This window comes from Myiozetetes cayanensis, unplaced genomic scaffold (assembly GCF_022539395.1).
Source record: "Myiozetetes cayanensis isolate MyiCay16 unplaced genomic scaffold, myiCay2020 scf1, whole genome shotgun sequence".
In the NCBI taxonomy this organism is placed as follows: domain Eukaryota; kingdom Metazoa; phylum Chordata; class Aves; order Passeriformes; family Tyrannidae; genus Myiozetetes; species Myiozetetes cayanensis.
The window spans coordinates 60,415,214-60,434,051 of record NW_026086604.1 but is presented as its reverse complement, the minus strand read 5'-3'; the positions used below and the strand labels follow the sequence as shown (position 1 = coordinate 60,434,051).

The 18,838-nt window shown below is 37.3% G+C and overlaps 1 protein-coding gene across 1 annotated transcript in view; it reads right to left on the bottom strand.

The window, feature by feature from the left end:
• The window catches only part of LOC126642910 (dynein axonemal heavy chain 5-like), a 154,754-nt gene extending 136,767 nt beyond the window's left edge, over positions 1-17,987 (bottom strand). The window contains 14 exon segments of the mRNA XM_050320941.1: positions 639-820; positions 2,163-2,194; positions 2,197-2,260; positions 3,476-3,569; positions 3,682-3,847; positions 5,035-5,221; positions 6,129-6,230; positions 8,694-8,765; positions 10,209-10,295; positions 12,662-12,736; positions 12,842-13,030; positions 14,512-14,612; positions 17,495-17,681; positions 17,945-17,987. Of these exon segments, the coding sequence (XP_050176898.1) occupies positions 639-820; positions 2,163-2,194; positions 2,197-2,260; positions 3,476-3,569; positions 3,682-3,847; positions 5,035-5,221; positions 6,129-6,230; positions 8,694-8,765; positions 10,209-10,295; positions 12,662-12,736; positions 12,842-13,030; positions 14,512-14,612; positions 17,495-17,657 (1,514 nt within the window). The 5' untranslated portion in view covers positions 17,658-17,681; positions 17,945-17,987.
• Positions 17,988-18,838: the final 851 nt, after the last annotated feature.

Sequence of the window (18,838 nt, the reverse complement as noted above, 5' to 3'; positions counted from 1 at the left end):
ATTAAAAAGAAAAAACCTAGCCTTAGGTATGTCTAACTAGCAAACTTACAGTAAATCTAGGGTTTTTAATTTAAGATGTTTCATTAAGATGCACCATTTATACTCCACATACAGTATTCTTCCCAGAACACTCAGAAAATACAAGTCTGAGTCCCATCTTATCCCCACATACCTCACTCCAGAGTACAACTGAACTGTGATTCTGATCCTGGTACATATTGTCCCCTTCCTCAAACCAACTTTCCTGTCCACTAACAGCAAAATATAAAGCTTAGATGGAAGTTTGCCAATCTGTCCTTGGAGCTTTTTATGAACAACGTTAGCTCACTATTCTAACTGCTTAAGTGTGTTTTAGTCTAAAAAAAATCCATGGGGGCAATATATCAAGTGCTGTATATGAGTAACCATTACGTGGTTTTCAATAACAGGCTCTTTTTCACAACACATAGTAAATTTGTTCTTGCAGAGTACTTCATTCTACACCAAATTAGTAGTTATAAGCTTAAAGTCAACATGGGAAGCAATGACTGGTAGGAGGACAAAGGGCAACTTAAATTTATCTATTAATAATCTTGATGACTAATCTGTAATTTTACTTCTAGTGTCAACAAAAGAAGATGAAATTAAAATTCTACCACCTGTCCAGATCCCAGATTTTTGAAACACCTTCACAGAGATACGTCTTGCATGTGTTAATCATTTGATTCGTGATTTTAAGAAAAAGAGACGTCATGCGCTCTGACGTGTTGTAGTATGATGATGTACAGTAGATCATACAGATGGTATTCATTAAAGTGGGTATGTATTCCCTCATTGTTACCTACAACATGAAAAAAATGGGAAAGTCAGAAATTCTAATTTCCTGAAAATTAATACAGTGGAAAATATGACCACTCTGCGAATATGTTTGTCAGAGGATAAACATCTTTCTGTTTGTAACACATTGCTCTTGTAGATACCTCATTATGAACTGGACCATCCAATTCATTTGTGGGGACCTACCACACAATGACCAAGAGAAAAAGGTGGGAAAAGGGTAATGAATAAATGAATAGGTCTTTTTCCAGAGTGGGATTTTCCAGAGGAAAAACAGCAGCTGTAGTTTTTTTGGCCATGGCCTCCAGTATATGAAGGTACTGTAGCTGGCTTTGCAGAGGAACATACTACCCGAGGAAAAGAAGTCATACACTCCTACAAAAAAGTTGGCGTGCTGCAGGAAGGACAAGAAAAAGTTAGCCTTTGGTCATTTTGCCTAGATCTGTACAGAAAAGAAATACAGAAGGGGGAGGCAAGACAACAATAATCTCACTCTTAGTGAGCATACTGAACTATACAGGTTTCTCTCCCACAGGAAGATTTCACAGAAATGTATGCAAGCCAGATACACTGAGAACCCAGAATAAGAGACAGTGATTGATCTGGAAAGGGATAAAAAAAGTATGGTTTCTAAAATTCAAGTCCAATATGGCAGAAAGATTAATATTTACAGAAGAAGAGGAGTGTAAAATAGTACAGTGGATTCAAAAGAGCTCAAGCTCTGAAAACGTTTTTAGAAAAATTGTAATCAGATGTATTATGTGTAAATGTTCTGAAACATGTCAACTCAGACAATTTTGCCTGGTGACTGTATCTTCAAAACTCATGTTCTCACTTAAAAAATGAACTCTGAGACCCATATGGTTATGAGAATAAATTTTATCAACCAGGATGACAGTCCTACATGCAAAAGAAACAGCTTTAGCCTGTAAAATAAGTGGAAGCCAACCAATTTCAGCTCAAGATCACTTTATGACATTTGCAATAAAACAATCTCAAATAGCTCCTTAACTCAAGCATGCAGACAGGAAGAGGTACCATATGTAAGGCCCAAGCTCACAAAGGCTCATTATCAGGCTTGGAAAAACACATTCTATGCTTAGTTTTTTCATGCCCTTCAATTATCTTCTGGAATGATAACTACTTCCTACATTAAAAAAAAATATTATTATCTCTGGTTAATTCAAAATCTGTAAACTCAATTCACTAATGCCTAAGGAGTAAAGCTGTTCACTAATCACTAAGAATGAGACAAATATTGAAAGGAGAAATATATTTTTTAAGAAGTAAAAGCCCTTCCCTGCTTTTCCTAATTTTACATTAAGTGCCTTTAGAGTACTACTTACAGGTGAAGCATTGGCAAGTGGACCAAAAATTTATCCAATGTATATAAATATCTCACATTGTCTTTAGCTTCATTGGCAGCTTTTGTTATGCTACCATCCTGAAGGGAGGGAGAAAAAAAAAAAGAAATACAATTATTACTGTGAAAATTTTCTGAACAGGTTCTTGCTCTTTTACGTTGCATGCTATCACAAGATTGTGATTCCATCTTGTAAGCTTTTTGCACAGAAATGCTTTCAATTATGTCATTTATTTTCTACATAAGAAATAACTGCTTTTACATGCAAAAATTGGTGAGATCTTCCTGCCAATCAGCAACATTTTGGATGAGGTTTTAAGGAAGTCCTTATTCAGACCCCCAAAGCTTTTCCTTTCTCATGGAAGTACATTAGTGTGGTTTAGATAATCCAACTTAAATTTTAGAATTGTTCCAGCATGGTACAGTCTACAGAACATGGTACATTCTACAGAATTTAGACAAGATCCCTGAAATGTGTCAAGGTGTTTCCCAACATTTTTTAATAAACACTTGTTAGGGAAAATGAGTTCATGGCTAATGCACGTATCTTTCTGTTCATGTCAGGTAGAACTATCCAGTACTTTGGGTGCTGTTTTGTATGAAGGAAGAGATGCAGTTAATCGTCCTTGGTTTGTACTTGCTCTGTACGGACACTTTGATCTAAATACAATTTATCAAATAAGTCTGCAAATATGGTAAGCAAAAACTCAGTAAGGTAGCACTGTTTTCCTGGTCTATTTTCAAAACAGTAGAATACTTTCTTAAGTGCTAGAAGATCTGCATTCTGGTGTTTGGGGGTGGGGGTGGGTGAGCGTCTAATTGACTGTACATGGTCTACAGCTTATTTTCTAGTTTGCCTACAATTTTGATGGATAAGTTTATATTACAGATACCCACTTATCCAAAACAGCAGTTATACTGCAAAAAGCCAGCAGTCAGTCAATAATTCTAAAAGCAATATGATGAACATATTTCAGACATCTCTGCAATTGGCCTGCTCAAGGTTCAGCCGGTGAGAGACAAAAAGATATTGTATTGTTGCATTGCTTTACTTCTGCACAACCATTCCACCTATTAAGTTAATGAAAGACACATTACAAAAGCACTGACTTCTTTTCAAGTTATCTATTTAACTTCAGAACCATTGATGTTACATGTTCCAACAAATGGATATTTACCACAGTACGAAACCAGCATAAACACTCAAAGCTATTCTTAGCATTGTGTTCAGTTCGGTGTGTATTACAATTACAGTACTGTAATAATTTAAAACTTTAATTAGAAAGTAGCAATTACCAGTTCTTTCCACTGCTTTAACGTCTTTGATCTTGCTGCCTGAAGAATACTTATTATTTTCTTTACTCTTGAACTCTTGATCTCATCTAAAAGGCTTTGAAGAAAGAAACATATTTATACTCTCTTTGCAATGAAAGTTTAAATTTATTTTTAAAAATACTTTTTTTTTCCCCAAGACTCTGTGAGAAATAATGCAGAGATTTGACCTGTTAAATGATGACATTCTTGTCTTCCAGTGTTCCAGCTCTGCAGATGGACCAACGTCGTCAGCTTCTCTTCTTATTTGCTCACTCTCCACTAAAACTTGTCTGATCTGTTTGGTCCAAATCCTGACCACTTCTTCAAGTCTCTCAGTGACCTCTGTGTTACTGCCTTCAAAATCATAGAATTGGACAGTCTTATAAGCACCAGGAAATAAACACAGAATTTTAAACTACAGATGTAAAATTGCAAAACATAATCTGAGACTATGTAAACTGAGTATATTGGAATGACTGACCAACAACAGGAAAATATAAAGACTGTGACAACAAGAAGCACACATATAAAACTTGTATCTATCTACTCTGTTACTATTGCATATCCTTTACAGTGGGAACAGTTAAAAATATAGGCAGTTTATATAGAAAACCAAAATACAGCAATAGGGTTTGGGGAGAATCAAGTTTCATAGGTCCAAGAAATGCATTAACTATGTGTATATTTTTCTGCTTGTATTTCATAAGTAAAGGCTTACTTCATACTTCTCTCTTTCTGCCACTGCAGTCTATTCCACATTAAAAGCATCCCATAACAGATGCCATTACTAAACACAAAAACCCACTAGATGGTAAAGTCAGCATATCTTTTAGATTGCCCTAGCAGCTGAAAGACTCCAAGTCACTTGGTACATTATATTTAGGACTCGTGGAGCTTGTGCTACTAAACGGATCTAAAGAACTTGTCCATTATTATCTAATCTTAAGGTCAGTAGTTCTGTGGAAGGTGTCATGCCTTAGGCTAATGGAGGGTTGAGAAGGACTGCAAAGTATTGACTGGTTTGGCATTATTTCTCTCTGAAAATACTGATAAGACATCGTGGAAAGCTATTGTTGAAAGACACATAACTACTCTTTTTCTTACATTAACATATATTATATATAAAATTTTTATACACACATCTTTTTGTATTTTTGTATATTTTGTATACTAGGTTTTTATTCACAGAGTCAGACTTGATATCGGGTAGGGTATTCCCAGTATCGAAAGAGTGAATAGTACACAAACTAGTAGATAGTTTCACTCAGCAACTACTTGGTCAGCAAACTAGGAGGGACAAAGGCAGTTGCTTACATGATATATCAAGCAATTACCTAATTCTTTAAGAACTATGAATTAAAGGATGGGTAAATGATTGATGATTTTATGATTATAAAGTCAGAAACCCAGCAAGAGTAAGAAGAAAAATGTATACAGCTCGGGAAGATGAATTAATACTTCAAAGTAAATTTTTACTAATGACAAAACATTTATTTTTTAAACAGCACCACTGTGTTTGCTTTGGTGTATGAATTACTCACCTGCAGTTATGTAGTCAGATGGGTTCTGTAAGTTGCTGACATAAATATCAATATCCACTTTTGTGAGCTGAATTTTATCTTCTATATTCTGTCTTGATGATGACAAAGTACCCACAAATTTATCCACTGCATACAGAAAGTCCTGTATCTGGCTGTTCTTCAAGCCTTCTTTCACAGCTCCCCAGTTCTGATTATTTTATGATTTATGAATTAAAAAAAAAAATAAAACGAGGGTCATACTTTCTTTTGGTTTTTGATCACAAAAGGTATTTTTCATTAGAAAGATATTTCTTATTCATGGCAGTATATAAAGATTTATCATCATGCCATTTAAAATACACTCATCTTTATAGTGTGCCTTTATTTAATTATTCTATTAGACAAGGAGACAAAGTAGTAAAAGGGTCTAAGAAATAAAAATGTCTCCCTGCTCTCACTGACTTCACACTGAATTGTATTTTTAGCTTGATTTTTGTCTTTCTGAACAGAGAAAACAGATTCTAATCTCTCCTCCTGGGTGAGAGAAAATGACAGCATATGGTAATAGCACACAACACCATCATTTTTGACAGACACTGAGCTTCTTTATATTTCCCACCTCTGAACATGTACTTCCAGAGGAAACTGAACCAACTGTGATGCTTTGTGAGTTCCACAGAATAAGGACAACGTAAAGAAGCTGGATATTCTGGCTGTGATACAGTGCTTGCTGTCCACGGTCTAAAACAAAGTCATGAACTGACCCCCCATGCTGCCAGAAGGGCTTGACACTTCTTTCAATCCAGGATTAATCTAGTTTCAATAAAGTCATCACAGTTTTACCTTAGTATGATTGCTATGTTATGCTCTCCTTTATTGTAATAATTACAGTTGGTGCTACTGCTTGAAAATAAACAATGACTACATGAATTTCAAACTTTTTTATACAAATTGCATAACAGCCCAAAAGGCCTGTATTAGTCTTATGTCTTCTTCTATTCTTTATTCTACGTCCAACTGATGCACAAACAGAACTGCAGCAGCCACATGCCTTAATTCCACATATTCTTGAGAAAAAAAAAAAAAAAAAAGAAAATATTAGGGTATTTTATTACCTGTTGGGATTTAAGTGCTGGTATCATGATCTGGGTCAAGAAAAATTCCAGGCCTTGAAGGGTATTTCCATTTGGGCAATCAAGCATACCAAAATTTACCTCCTTCAGGAAGAAACAAAAATTAGCAGAGTGCGTATAAACTTCTGCAGCATTACACTATTGGAGTGAAATTCAGATACATGGCAGACATATGATAGTCCATAACTATGTAGGTTCCATGAGGATATTGCTCCCCAGATACCAAATTTGGATTGGAGAGAAACTAAAATTCAACCAAAATTCCAAGACTTGCTCTTAAGTTTGACTCACCAGCAAAGTCAGTCCCAAACTGTAGCAACTCTCCAGCAACCAATTAAAATTAAACATATAACATATATCAATGCATTAATTAATCTTAACACAATTACATATCTATGTTTCTCATTTACAGGAACACCTTCCATCTATCAGAAATGCCTAAGAAAGGACTAAAAACCTATCAGGCAAGAAATGCCTTTCTTGGTTGCACAGTTCTCACAAGTTCATTGTTAATGAGCTTAGGAAGCACTCCTTTACTGAGAGGGCAAACACTGGAACAGGCTTGCTAGAGAGGCAGGTGATGTCCCAAGCCCACCTGAGTTTAAGACACATTTGGACAATGCCATTAACAATATGCTTTAACTTTTGGTCAGCCCTGAAGTGGACAGGCAGTTGGACAAGATGGTCATTGTAGGTCCCTTCCAACTGAAATATTCTATTTTATTCTATCCTATCCTAATCTCTTTAATGTGAAGCAAGAAACAATAAATTGCTGAAGCTGGTGAAAGAGAAAGACAATACTGACGGGTGGAGTTTTACTGCAGAACACAAAGCATAAATTGGAAGAAGTGAGGGATTGCAGTTTTTTTCCCATACAGTATCAACTTGTGCTTCGTTGGCTTTTCTGTTACCAGCATTTTGCATACCAATGTATACATTCTGAACATGGGCTGTGTGCTTTCTACTACCTCTACTGACCAGCCACTTTGGCTCTGGGTATGCCTCTTTTTCAGAAAGGGAGTCTCATTCAGAACTTCTGAACTGCACAAACATACATTGATTTTGCCTTCATCATAATGGCTTCACTGATATGGGGACAAGTGTACTAAGTTCTGCCCTGGAAGCTTCTACTCCCAACTTTGACCTGTGCAAAGACAGTGATTCCAGAGTGTTTTACAAATGGTGACTACAAATGGCTTTTTGTAGAGGCTTTTACACTCTCGGCTATCTTGGTCATTAATTTCACTAGATTTTTCTTCCAAGTTCTCCACTGGCATGTAAAAGAACTGCATTTAAGACATTTATTTACTACGCATGTGTGAAATACTATGTCCTAACAATACTACATCATTATAATCCCACTAGAGTAAAAGAGGGTAGAAAGATTTTTCTCCTAAAGCAAAGAAATTACAGATGACAATCAAGGCATCATTCTGCTTGAAGAAGTGCTTATGAGGAAGACCAGGTTTCTTTGCATGTCTGAACATGTTCCCTGGGAGGTAATGCCCACAAGACTGTTAATGAGAAAGTGCTCCTAAACTACTTCCTTCTGCAAGAGGGTGGGCCAAGAAAATAGCAGAAGGAAGCAACAGAAGGGCAATTAACTATCCTCGATTTTTCCCCTTCAGATGCTTTTGATAATGCTAATTTCTCCCATATGACAGTGTTTACATTTGTTGCGGGGAAGGGGAGATGGGGAAAATTTAGACTTCTGAATCTCTGTGACAAGGGCAATATACTAGCTAATCCATTTCTTTCCAATGGTTGACGAAGATTCAACTATTCTTCTTGAGAAATAGGGGATAAATGCATGTATTTCTAGGGGGTTCTCAGGCTCTCCTTCCAGCTGTTCCTACATAGCTCTTTGGGACAAACCAAAATTTGCTTTACATTCTATAGCACCTAAAAATATTGCCCTACATAATGAATGAAGTTTGACGAAGATACGTGGCAGCCCCTGTCAAAAGCAGGTGATCACAAGAGAACTGCAGAGAGAAGGCACCAAGGTAGGCAACTGAAGACTATTTCTTTAATGTTTATTCTCAGATGTTAGTATTTGGATGATCTTCTGCAAATATTTCCCAACTTCTAAAAGTCAGAAAGGTTGTTACAGCATATTTCTTATACAAAAGAAGCTACAGAGGGTTGGAAAACCTTCCATTAATTACTTTCAAGTATCATCTTTATTTTAAAAGTCTAAAAGATACAGTTTGAGTGCAGCATTTCCATAATTTAGGATCATTACTTAAAATAAAATCTCACGGTTTATGTCTTTATTCCTTATTGCCATTAAAATTTATATTTTAATGACTAATTAATGAGGAATTTTTATTAAAATCTTGTTTTTAATAATATTCCAGTATCTAATTTTTAAATCATTAGAATTTTACTTTATCACAGATACTTATTCACATGCAAAAGAACTTCTGTTAAACATAGAACTAGACATTTTCATGAAAGCATTCCCTACTTCTGGCTCCAGTTGAGAGAAAAAAGGTCTTAGAAAATATTAAGTACACAGTAAATACAGCATGATTTTGGACTGACCCGAGAGACATTTGATGCAGTTATAACTTCATCTGATGTCCTTAGGAAAAATGCACAAGTTCCTGTAAAGTTCTGTAAAAAGGACAAAATTAATACAGTTAAAAAGAATACATTAATACAGTAAAAGTAATTTACTTGAAACTTAAAGATACGTTAAAACCAAAACCATAAGTATTAATTTCTCAAAAAGGTAGTGAATTGTTTGCAGGATGTTTTAAAATATTCCCATCTCAAACAAAATACTGGGTTTTCTCTGTCTGACATAAGAACATAAAAAATGCCCTTCTGGACAGATCAGTTCAGTATTGCACCTCTTCTAAGAAAATGCAGTTCAGGGAGAGCTTGTGAGTTAGGCTGTTTCCTGGGGTCCATCCTTCCTGTATTCCCTGACCACCTGCAATTGTTGTATGGGAGCTGTTACATGACATATTCTTGTCTAGTCATTTTAGAATGCATTTATGGACCTATCCATGAGACTGTCTAATCTCTTTCTGAATCAGCCAACATAAATTTACTGAAAAAATCCACAGATATCCTCAGCTTTCAAACATTTAAAGTTCTTTTCTTAAATACTCAGACCACAAATTTATTTAATTTCTTTTAAAAGGGAACTTAAAAAAAAGGGAAACTTGCTAAAAAGTTCCATCCAAATACCTTTTAACATGCACTATCATTGTTTTGATGGACTGAAGTAATATAAAAGTTTCAAATCAGTACCTGAACAATGCTTATTTTAAATCTATTAAACCTAATAACAACTCAACTGTAATGAATTTGAAAAGCCATTCCAGTTGGTCCAACTGGCAGGGGAATGAATGTCACTTTTTCCTGAAAGCAAGAGAGAATTCTTCAGCTATGTCTTTTCCAACATTACAATGCTAATATAACCTCTTTGGGGCCAACAACAAAAAGAAAGAAACAAAAACCCAAAACATCACCAGGCCTTATTCAAAGAAAATTGTATACGGAATACCAAATTTCCCCCAAAAGAGACGGAACGAAAGAAAATTAGTCAGAAATCTTAATGGCTACTCTGAATACGCTGGTGAATAATGCTTAGACATTATAGTAAGGAGGTTGTTGTAACAATTTGAATGGAATATAAGCATTTACTAAAGGTATTTTTGGAATAATGTCCAGTATTATTATATGCAAGGACATATGAAACCACTGAAGAACTGCACTTTTAAACTAGAAGAGCACGAGCACTGGAAAATACTTAACATGCAATCATTTAAAAAAAAAGTTAGGATATGTAATTTTTTAAAAAAATTTTTAACAATTTTAACAATTTTTGACCTGCTCTCCTCTCAGGTAGTCAAATCACTACTTCTTTACTGATGAGTGCCAACCTCAGCTCAAGAAATGTTGGGAGATCCTGCATTATGAGAACAGTGACTATATCTTTAAATATCTATCCAAGAATTACAAACCATTGTATAACACCACACAACTGTCATGCTTTCTCAATATTTTTCTTTTTAAATGTCATCTAATCAATTTTTTCAGCCATACCTCAGTGGAACCCATGGTAATAAATAACTTCTTCTGAGGCAAACTGTTCGTTGACCCATCTGACCTCAATGATGCATTTGACTTTTGCTAGCAAAATTATAAATAAGAGGTTAATAAAATAAAAATTATATAATACAAACACTCTGTCCATTTGAATATGTAAATTATAAAAAAGGTCATTCTGATTCAGTTAGTAACTCCCAGGTAGAAATCACAAGGTTGGCTTTCTCTGAAGAATAAGCTTTGCATGAATCTCACAGTCCCCAGTAAACAGTTTCATAGCCCCATTCTTTCAGGGAAAAAAAATTCAAATAAGAAGGGAGAAAAGTCTCAGAAAATATAATGAAATTAAATCTGCAATGTTTCCTAGAGCAACTTCCTCTGTGAAAACCAACTGGATGTTTTGTAGAAAGAGTCATGTGCCTGATCTGCAGCATCGTAATGTACTTGTGAGTGGGATTCACAAGCAATACTGTCAGCTAGATCCTTCCAACAATGCAAAGAAGTTTAGCTTTCTGCCCATTTCTTTAACCATACATCACTGAAAAACTTCCTCTCTGAGAAGCCTTGCTGCCACTGGTCCCTCTCCATTGAGCTGTATCTACAATCTCTTCTCTTTGAAGCAAGAAAAATGTTTAGCCTAATAAAGATCTGCTTCCTTCTAACTTTGTGTCATGCATTTTGGAAAATAATCTGTTGAAAACTGGAAGAATGTGATAGAAAATTACGTGGACAAAGTCTGTAGGTATATTTCTCTTTAAATTTGAAGAGAGTCTTATTCCAAAAAAGTCGAGTGTTCAGCTCCTGCTATACTAAATGTGTGATGGATGATATACAGTGATGGCTCCCCACTTCCACCCCAAATCAGCATCTACTGAACCTTATTCACAGTTTCTAGAGAACATCAAGCACCTAAGCTGGTAAAACAAAAAGAGAGATGAGAAGCAGCAAAGAAAGGAGTTTTGATAAATCTTGGTACAAACATGCCTACTTATCAGGTCAGTGGTCTGCCCTGGCCCATATTTTTCTCCAAGAATGGTCAAAATGGATAAGAACAGGGCAAGCATGTATAACACTGCCCTTGAGTAATCTGCAATTCTCCAATATGTTTGAACTCAAACTGTTGACTGAACAGTCAAATTAATGAGCTCTCTTCCCTCATCAGAATGGGGTGGAAGATGCTAGAGATGGCATTCATACTTTCCATGAGAAACATTTATTTTTATGCTATGCTGCTTCTGAAACAGAATTCTCATCAATTAATTTTTTAATGAGTAAAAAGGTCAAAATAAAACAAAATTAAAAGCAGCAAATGCAGCAATGAAACGTTTCATTTAACCCAGGCTGGGCATTTATTTCTGACTTGTCAGTTAAGGAAAACAATGTCAAGATTTTCAGTTTCATCTTGATTTAAGTCAGAGAATAACACATTCATCCTAGAAATGTGCATGCACAGTCCCAGTGAAACGAAAAACTGATTAAACTGTTTTGACAGCTGAGCTCATTCTGTGCTTTGCAAAGTCTCTAAGCAATTCCAGTAACACTCAAAAGTTCTTTTAATTTATCTAGGTTATAATGATTCTGTAATTCATTCTTGCATTTAGCTGATGATCCAGCATATTAATCAGTTTTTCTCCTCAACTAGCCTAAAATACCACCGCATAGTGAGTCAGCTCTCCCTATCATGGCTCCTCAATGGCATAATCTGAAAGGACTAATGAAGGACTTCTGAAGTTCTGAAAGCCCACAACAGTTGTGTTAGACAATTGTCAAGGTCACTTGGCACCTTCTGATATCACACACTCAGTGGAAGCTGAACAGATTATTTTGCTCTTTATGCAGAGGTTGCTCCTTTTCAAAACTTAAAGGGAGAAAAATACAGCTTGAAGACCTCAACTGCCTTATTTCTAGTCTTAGTTTTCGAAGCTTATTTGCTGCAGAATGGGACAGACCTGAATATGAAGCCATCTTAATTTAGAAAGAAATTGCATCATTTTTCACTCTCTTGAACAACTGCTTTGTCCATTGTAGAGCTGGTGCATTTCAAACCAAAAGAAGATGTAATAGTTCTTACACAGACAGCTCTCCCATTCCTATAATACTTATGCTAGCTAATCTAGTATTTTAAACTCTGAATACTGTGAACACTTTGTCTCAATTACCTTTATCCCTTTTGAAGTCTGGATTTTTATCTACTTGGCCATTTTTAAGTTTCTTTTGTGAAAACAAGAACAGTATCAAATCATGTCACAGGGCACCCTCCCATTTTCATGTAAGCCAGGATGGCAGTATCTAAACAATGAGATTCAAGTTCTTGCCACACTGGCATGGACAGCAAAAAAAAAAAAAAAAAAAAGAATCTGTTAAGATTTTCTGAATTTTGTAACAGTCATGTGATTTATTTTTAAAAACAATGCAACTTTGCTTTTGCAGAAGTAATAATGGAAACCTACCTGCATTATATCTTGGTAAAAGAAGAGCAACTTTTTAAGTCCACTAGGGACAAAGAATTGTTCTATAAGTTGAAACTAAAAAAAAGAAAATAAAAAAAAATTGTAGTTAATTGTGAAGTGGTTTCAAAAGACTGAAAATTTTGGAAATACTTTTGCAATAATAATTTAATTCATATTTACCTTGTCATCAGAAATAATGGCTTCCTCCACTTGCTGCTCACTCAAGCCTATCCCATCTGCTAATCTTGATATCAAATACTTGTGTCTTCCATCTATCTGAGCACTTCTCTCTTCTTTAGTTACTTTGGCTTGCTCAGCTAGTTCTTTTCTACTTTCACTGGAAAGCGCTACGCTTTTCTTAACAGTTGTCTAGAAAATAAAAGTTTGTTATAGAGGGATTATTTTTCCTCAGTTAAGGATTGTATTTCATATTGTTGATCTTTAAGTTGGTTTCATAAACTACTTCATGCATGAACATAAAAAATTACATCTAAGGAGAGCATAGGGAAAAGAACACTAATAATGAACCTGTTAGGCCAAAATCATTTCTCAGTATAAAGCTGCTGCTATGGAAACTGCAGATGTGAAACTTCAGATCAGGACCTCAGAACCAGATATGGATCCAGGCTAAAGTCACAATACAAATCCAGCACTGTTAAGGCACTAATTCAGATCTCAGCTTTGTGAATCCAGCTTCCAAACTGTTCTATGTCTGTATTCCAGATTTGGTACCAGATCTATCTCTATACTGCCAGCATTTTAATATATAATATCAAGTTATTGTCCTAAAGGAAATAAATAAAACAAATCACTATAAAATCAGTCACCACATAAACAAATATATGATTGATGATGAACGTGCAGGTCATATAAAGGTAGCAGCACAATGATAAAGAAGGAAATTCATGTAGAAAAAGGATCTTTCAAAACCTTCAAATCAGTGTGAACAATACTGAAAATAGATATAGTGAGTAACATTTTTAAGTCAACAGAAAATCTTCAGAGGCTATATGAAAAACTAAAGATTTGGATACAAAAGTCACCACACTGATCATTTCCCCTTACACACAGTTCCCACTGACATGAGTATCTGGGGTTTGGATATGTCTAGAGTGTGTCTGTACCTCACAATTTTCACTGGAGATAAAACAAAGATAAATTATGCCATCTTACCAGTACTCTAAACTAGGAATTGCAACAATCAATACTACTCTTGGATTAAAAAAACAAAAAGGTGTCCAATTTCCACCTTTGGCTCCTACCATTTGGTCTTATCCCAGACTCTAGATGTTTTACATTACTTGTATCTATCTGCATTTCTTTGAGACTGGGAGATACAAAGAATGCTTGAATACCTGTAGTTGTGGGTCAGTACCCTTCTGGTGTGTTTAAAAGCTACATCTTTTCTTATTCACCGTGTTGGTCCCAACTCATCTATGTCAGTCTTTTATCACCTCTGGCTTCTATATCAACAGCTGGCTCTCTTACTTTGCATATGCCTTCTTTGCATATGCAGTATGACCTTATTCAGGTATTCTTAAAAAATATTAATTTTCATCCTGGCAAAGAAATGGCTATATCAGCGGATGATGGAAAAAAATACATCAAAGAAACCAAAATTCCAGCAACAGACATTGTAGCAGAGAAAGTCAGTGTAGGCACTGTAGACACCTTTTAGTGGTTCACTATTCTTTTTGTCTTGCAATTAACAGAGACCAAAGAAATCCAGCACAGTTAAGTAGTAGACCAAGCTTTTGTCAGTGAAGACTGCAAGAAAAACCTGTATAGAAGAAAATTCAGCAAACAAAAGGTATCTGAGTCACCAACTATTTTAGAATTAAAACACTTGCCGGAAGAACAGCAGTCAAAGGGGATTCTGTGACAGGAGATCCTAGTCCAGTGCTCTTTGTCTTCAGGTTCCCTCCACGTCTATGGTATTTACTTTCTGTGTCTAATTAAGAGAAATGACAAGTTCTAATTATTCAGGTGTATGCACAACAAATGCATTTACAAGACCTGCGGTGTTGTGTCTTCATATTTGCTGGCTAACCTCTTCTAAGCTGGGGAAACGAGACACGAAAGGAACATTAAAAAACATGTGCCACAGCAGCTTCTTTGCCTTAGAAGCCATCTGGAGGAAAAGATGTCATATAATGACCTATATCTCAATTTCAAACAATGCCTACAGATAGCAAAAGAGGTAAGAAAAAACAATATAAGGTACTAGCTTGAAGAAATCAGTTCTGGAAAAAATAGAGACTCTGAAATACTCTCACTTTTCACACCTCTTACTGTCACCCAGTTACTCCTTTTCTGTTACTTCTTTCTATAAATTCTCATTGTCAGTCTCATGTATTTCTGACAAACTTGCTACTTGCAGAGACTTGCAAGACAACTTGAGCTCATGGTGTATGTGAAGAATAAAGATTGACAATATTTGCAAAAAAACCAGGACACATATCATTAGGGCATGAAACTATCTTAGTGCATGTCATTATGTTCTGCTGATTGTTTAAGTCTCCTTAAGAGCTTTGGAAGCCCTTTAACTTATTTTTAAAAAGTATTGCATGCTTTTGGGTTTTTCTTTATAAATTAGGATTTGAATATTTTTAGTAATTTGAGGAACAAGTAAGAATATTTATGTTTTCCTAATACTAAGTACAATAACTTATCTCCAGTCAGCTGCCATTTCTCTTTTTAAAACTTTAATTACAAAGCATTCCTAAATATTGCTTTATCTCTCCTTAACAGAAATACTGTTTTAATTAGCTTCAAAAAGATGATTATTTTAAAGCATTGAACAATGCTATTTGTAATTTCTACATCTTGCTTTCAGTCCATTTTATTTCTCCAAATACGATATTTATGTCCCATCATTAGCAGCAAATAGGATCATCAGTGGAGCATGCAGTAATGCTAATGAGCAGCTCACTAAACTTTCATTAATTACTGTTTAATCTGTTCTAAATATATGATAAAACTGAAATTCTAATAGCACTGATTTCCTTATAAATTTTCTTACAGATTGTATCTCTTTTCCCCTAATTAAAACGTATTATTCACAGAATCATAAAATAGTTGAAATTGGAAGGGATCCCTAGAAGTTTCCCCTGCTCAAGTGGGGTTACTTGCTGCCAGTTGCCCAGGACCATTTCCATATGACTTTTGAAAATCTCCAAGGATGGAGACCCCATAAACTCCCTGGGCGACCTGTGCCAGTACTCAGTCACCCTCACAATGCAAACGTGTTTCCTGATGCTCAGAGAGAACCTCCTGTGTTTCACTTTATGCCACTGCCTCTGATGCTGTCATTGGACACCACCGCAGAGAGCCTGACTCCCTGTTCTTTACACCCTCCCTTCAGGTATTTATATGCATAGAAAAGACACCCCTCAGACTCAGCTCCATCAGCCTTTTCTCACTGAAGAAGTGCTCCGGTGCCTTCATCATCTTCATGGCCTTCACCGGACTCTCTCCAGTATATCCATGTCTCTCTTGTACTGGGGAGCCTAAAACTGGACTCTGTACTCCAGGTAAGGCCTTACCATTGCTGAGTGGAGAGGATGGATCACCCTCCTTAACTGTTGGCGATACTCCTCATCCAGCCCACAGCATCATCAGCCTTCTTTGCCATAAGGACCCATTGCCAGCTCATGTTCAACTTGGGTGTCCACAGGGACTCTCAGGTTCTTTCCTGTCGATCTCTTTTCCAGGTGTTCGGCCCTCAACTTCTGATGTTGCATGGGCTTGTTCATCCCCAGCTGCAGGAATTTTCCCTTCCTCTTGTTGAACTGCCTGAGGTTCCTGTCAGCCCTTCTCTTCAGCCTCTGGAGGTCCCTCTGGAGGGCAGCACAACCCTCAGGTGTATTGGCCATCCCTCCCATTTATGTGCCATCAGAACCCTTGCTGAGGTTACCCTCTGGCCCATCATCTGGATCATAAATGAAGATGTTGAACAGGACTGGACCCAGTATTGACCCCTGGGGTACACCACTGCCTTCTGGGCTCCTGCTGGACTTTGTGCTGCTGATCACCACCCTCTGAGCTTGTCTGTTCAGTTTCCAATCCATCTCACTTTCTGCTCAGTCAGCCTGCACTTCAACAGCTTCTATTGGAGGATCTTACAGGAGTGAAGGGGAAATTTAAATTTTAACCTCTCAGCAGCAGTAATTTGTAACCCAGGAATGACCTGGCATGAAGAACAAAAGGGCCCCAGTGAAGGAGGTGTTAAGCTGGCTTGAAGTAGGAATGCCAGAGGCAGAACAACTCCCTGTAAGGGAGTACAGTTTCCCCTGGTGTTGAGATAAGAAACAGCCACAGCATTGTCTTGTAGCCATCCTGGAATGCCAGGCTTAGAGTCTACCTTTGGGTAGCAGAGCTGTTTCTGGGGGACAGACCCAAGGCTGGGCTGAGCTGTTCCATACTGATTCAAGTGCATATAAGTGTGTATAAGGAATTATTTCATCAAGCATCTTTGCAGACTTCTTAAAGAATCAGTTATGGTGTTAAGACTGTCCAATGCATTGTTTATTTTTTTTTACATATATTTCAGCACAAATATGTGTTTGATCCACCTCAAGAGGTACAACAAAAATTTCCCAACAGGAGAATGTCAAAAGCATATATCCATTTGTTTATTTATATGTACATATTTATTTATTTATTTATAAAGCTGAAATCTGCACATTGCAGTCCCTGCTCTGGCACATTCAGAACAGCACGTACCCACCCAGCATATATAAATACGCTACTTAATAATTGGTTTCTCACTTTGCTCCTTGATTTCTTTTCCATACAAAGCCAATATGAAGTAATTATTATTTTCTCCCTTACCTTTTTTTATAGTAACAAGAGGTGGACAGAGATCAATATGAGGTTCGGAAGAAAGCTGTGTTCCTCTCAGTTGTTCTGATTCCTGCTGTGCAGAGGGACCAGGAGAGGAACTAGGCTCGACTCTTCCCCCTAACTCGGTCTCACCTCCCACTGTCTCCTCCATCTGCACCAGCACAAAAAACTTAACCTAAAATCAACAAAAAATGACCGGACAATGTAACATCGTAATAACCACACTTTCAGTATTTTTATCCCTGTTACAGCATCAGTATCAGACTAGCAAGAAAAGGAAAAAACCAATTCTCTACTTTTGGTCAGTGATTAAAAAAGAGAAGATCTAAGCAGATTTCAAAATGATAAAAGCTCCTCTAAGGTTGCCTGTTATCAAAACTTTATTTCTAATTGCATAACTATTTCTCTCCAATCAAGCTACTGCAGGTGGGAACTCACGTGTTGAGGGACAGGTTAAGCTCCTTCTTAGACGGCAGCTGCAGGTCCGGCTGAGAAGTGCTGGGCACAGAGTGTCGACCAAGGCATTTGATTAGTGTCAAGCAGGTTTTAAAGCCTGCGGTCTGCCTGGGCACTTGGTGTTGCTGGCAGCTGCTATGGCAACCCCTACACAAACCCAGCTAACAACCCAGTCCCCAGGAGGCACCTCGTGTCGTCCACATTTCCCACCGGATCCGACAATCCAGTGCTAATTTCATAAGCACTTGTCTTCTGAAAAGCATCATATTTTTCTCTTACATATACATTAAATCCAAAGCAGGCGGCTCTCCTGAGCCAGGGGAGGCCGTGGCGAGCTGCATCCAAGCCGCGGCCACACCGCGCTCCTGGACACATCCCTTTCCTGGGGATGTGTTTCCAGCACCGCGGGGTCCAGGCAACGCATGGAGAGACCGACAGTGGGCTAAGTGGGGACTTTCCCTTCTCCTCTGACGGGCAAAGGCGCTTTCACAGGGATCTGAAGGTACTGCGTGATTAGCAGCTTATCCACGTGTGGCACCCTGACAGAATCACAGAATCAATTAGTCTGGAAAAGACCTCTGAGACCATCGAGTTCAAGCCATGACCGAACGCCCCCTGTCAAACACACCGCGGCACTGAGTGCCACACGTCCAGTCTTCCCTGAAACACCTCCAGGGATGGTGACTCCACCGCCTCCCTGGGCAGCCCCGTTTCAATGTTTAACAACCCCTTCCTTGAAGAAATCACTCCGCGTGCTTCCTTTTTTATTTTTATTTCCCCCCAGACGATGCCCCCTGCAGCGGGCGACCATTCCAACCCGCACCTCACAGGACCCGTGCAGTTCATTTTTTATTTTTTATTTTATTTTTAACCCGT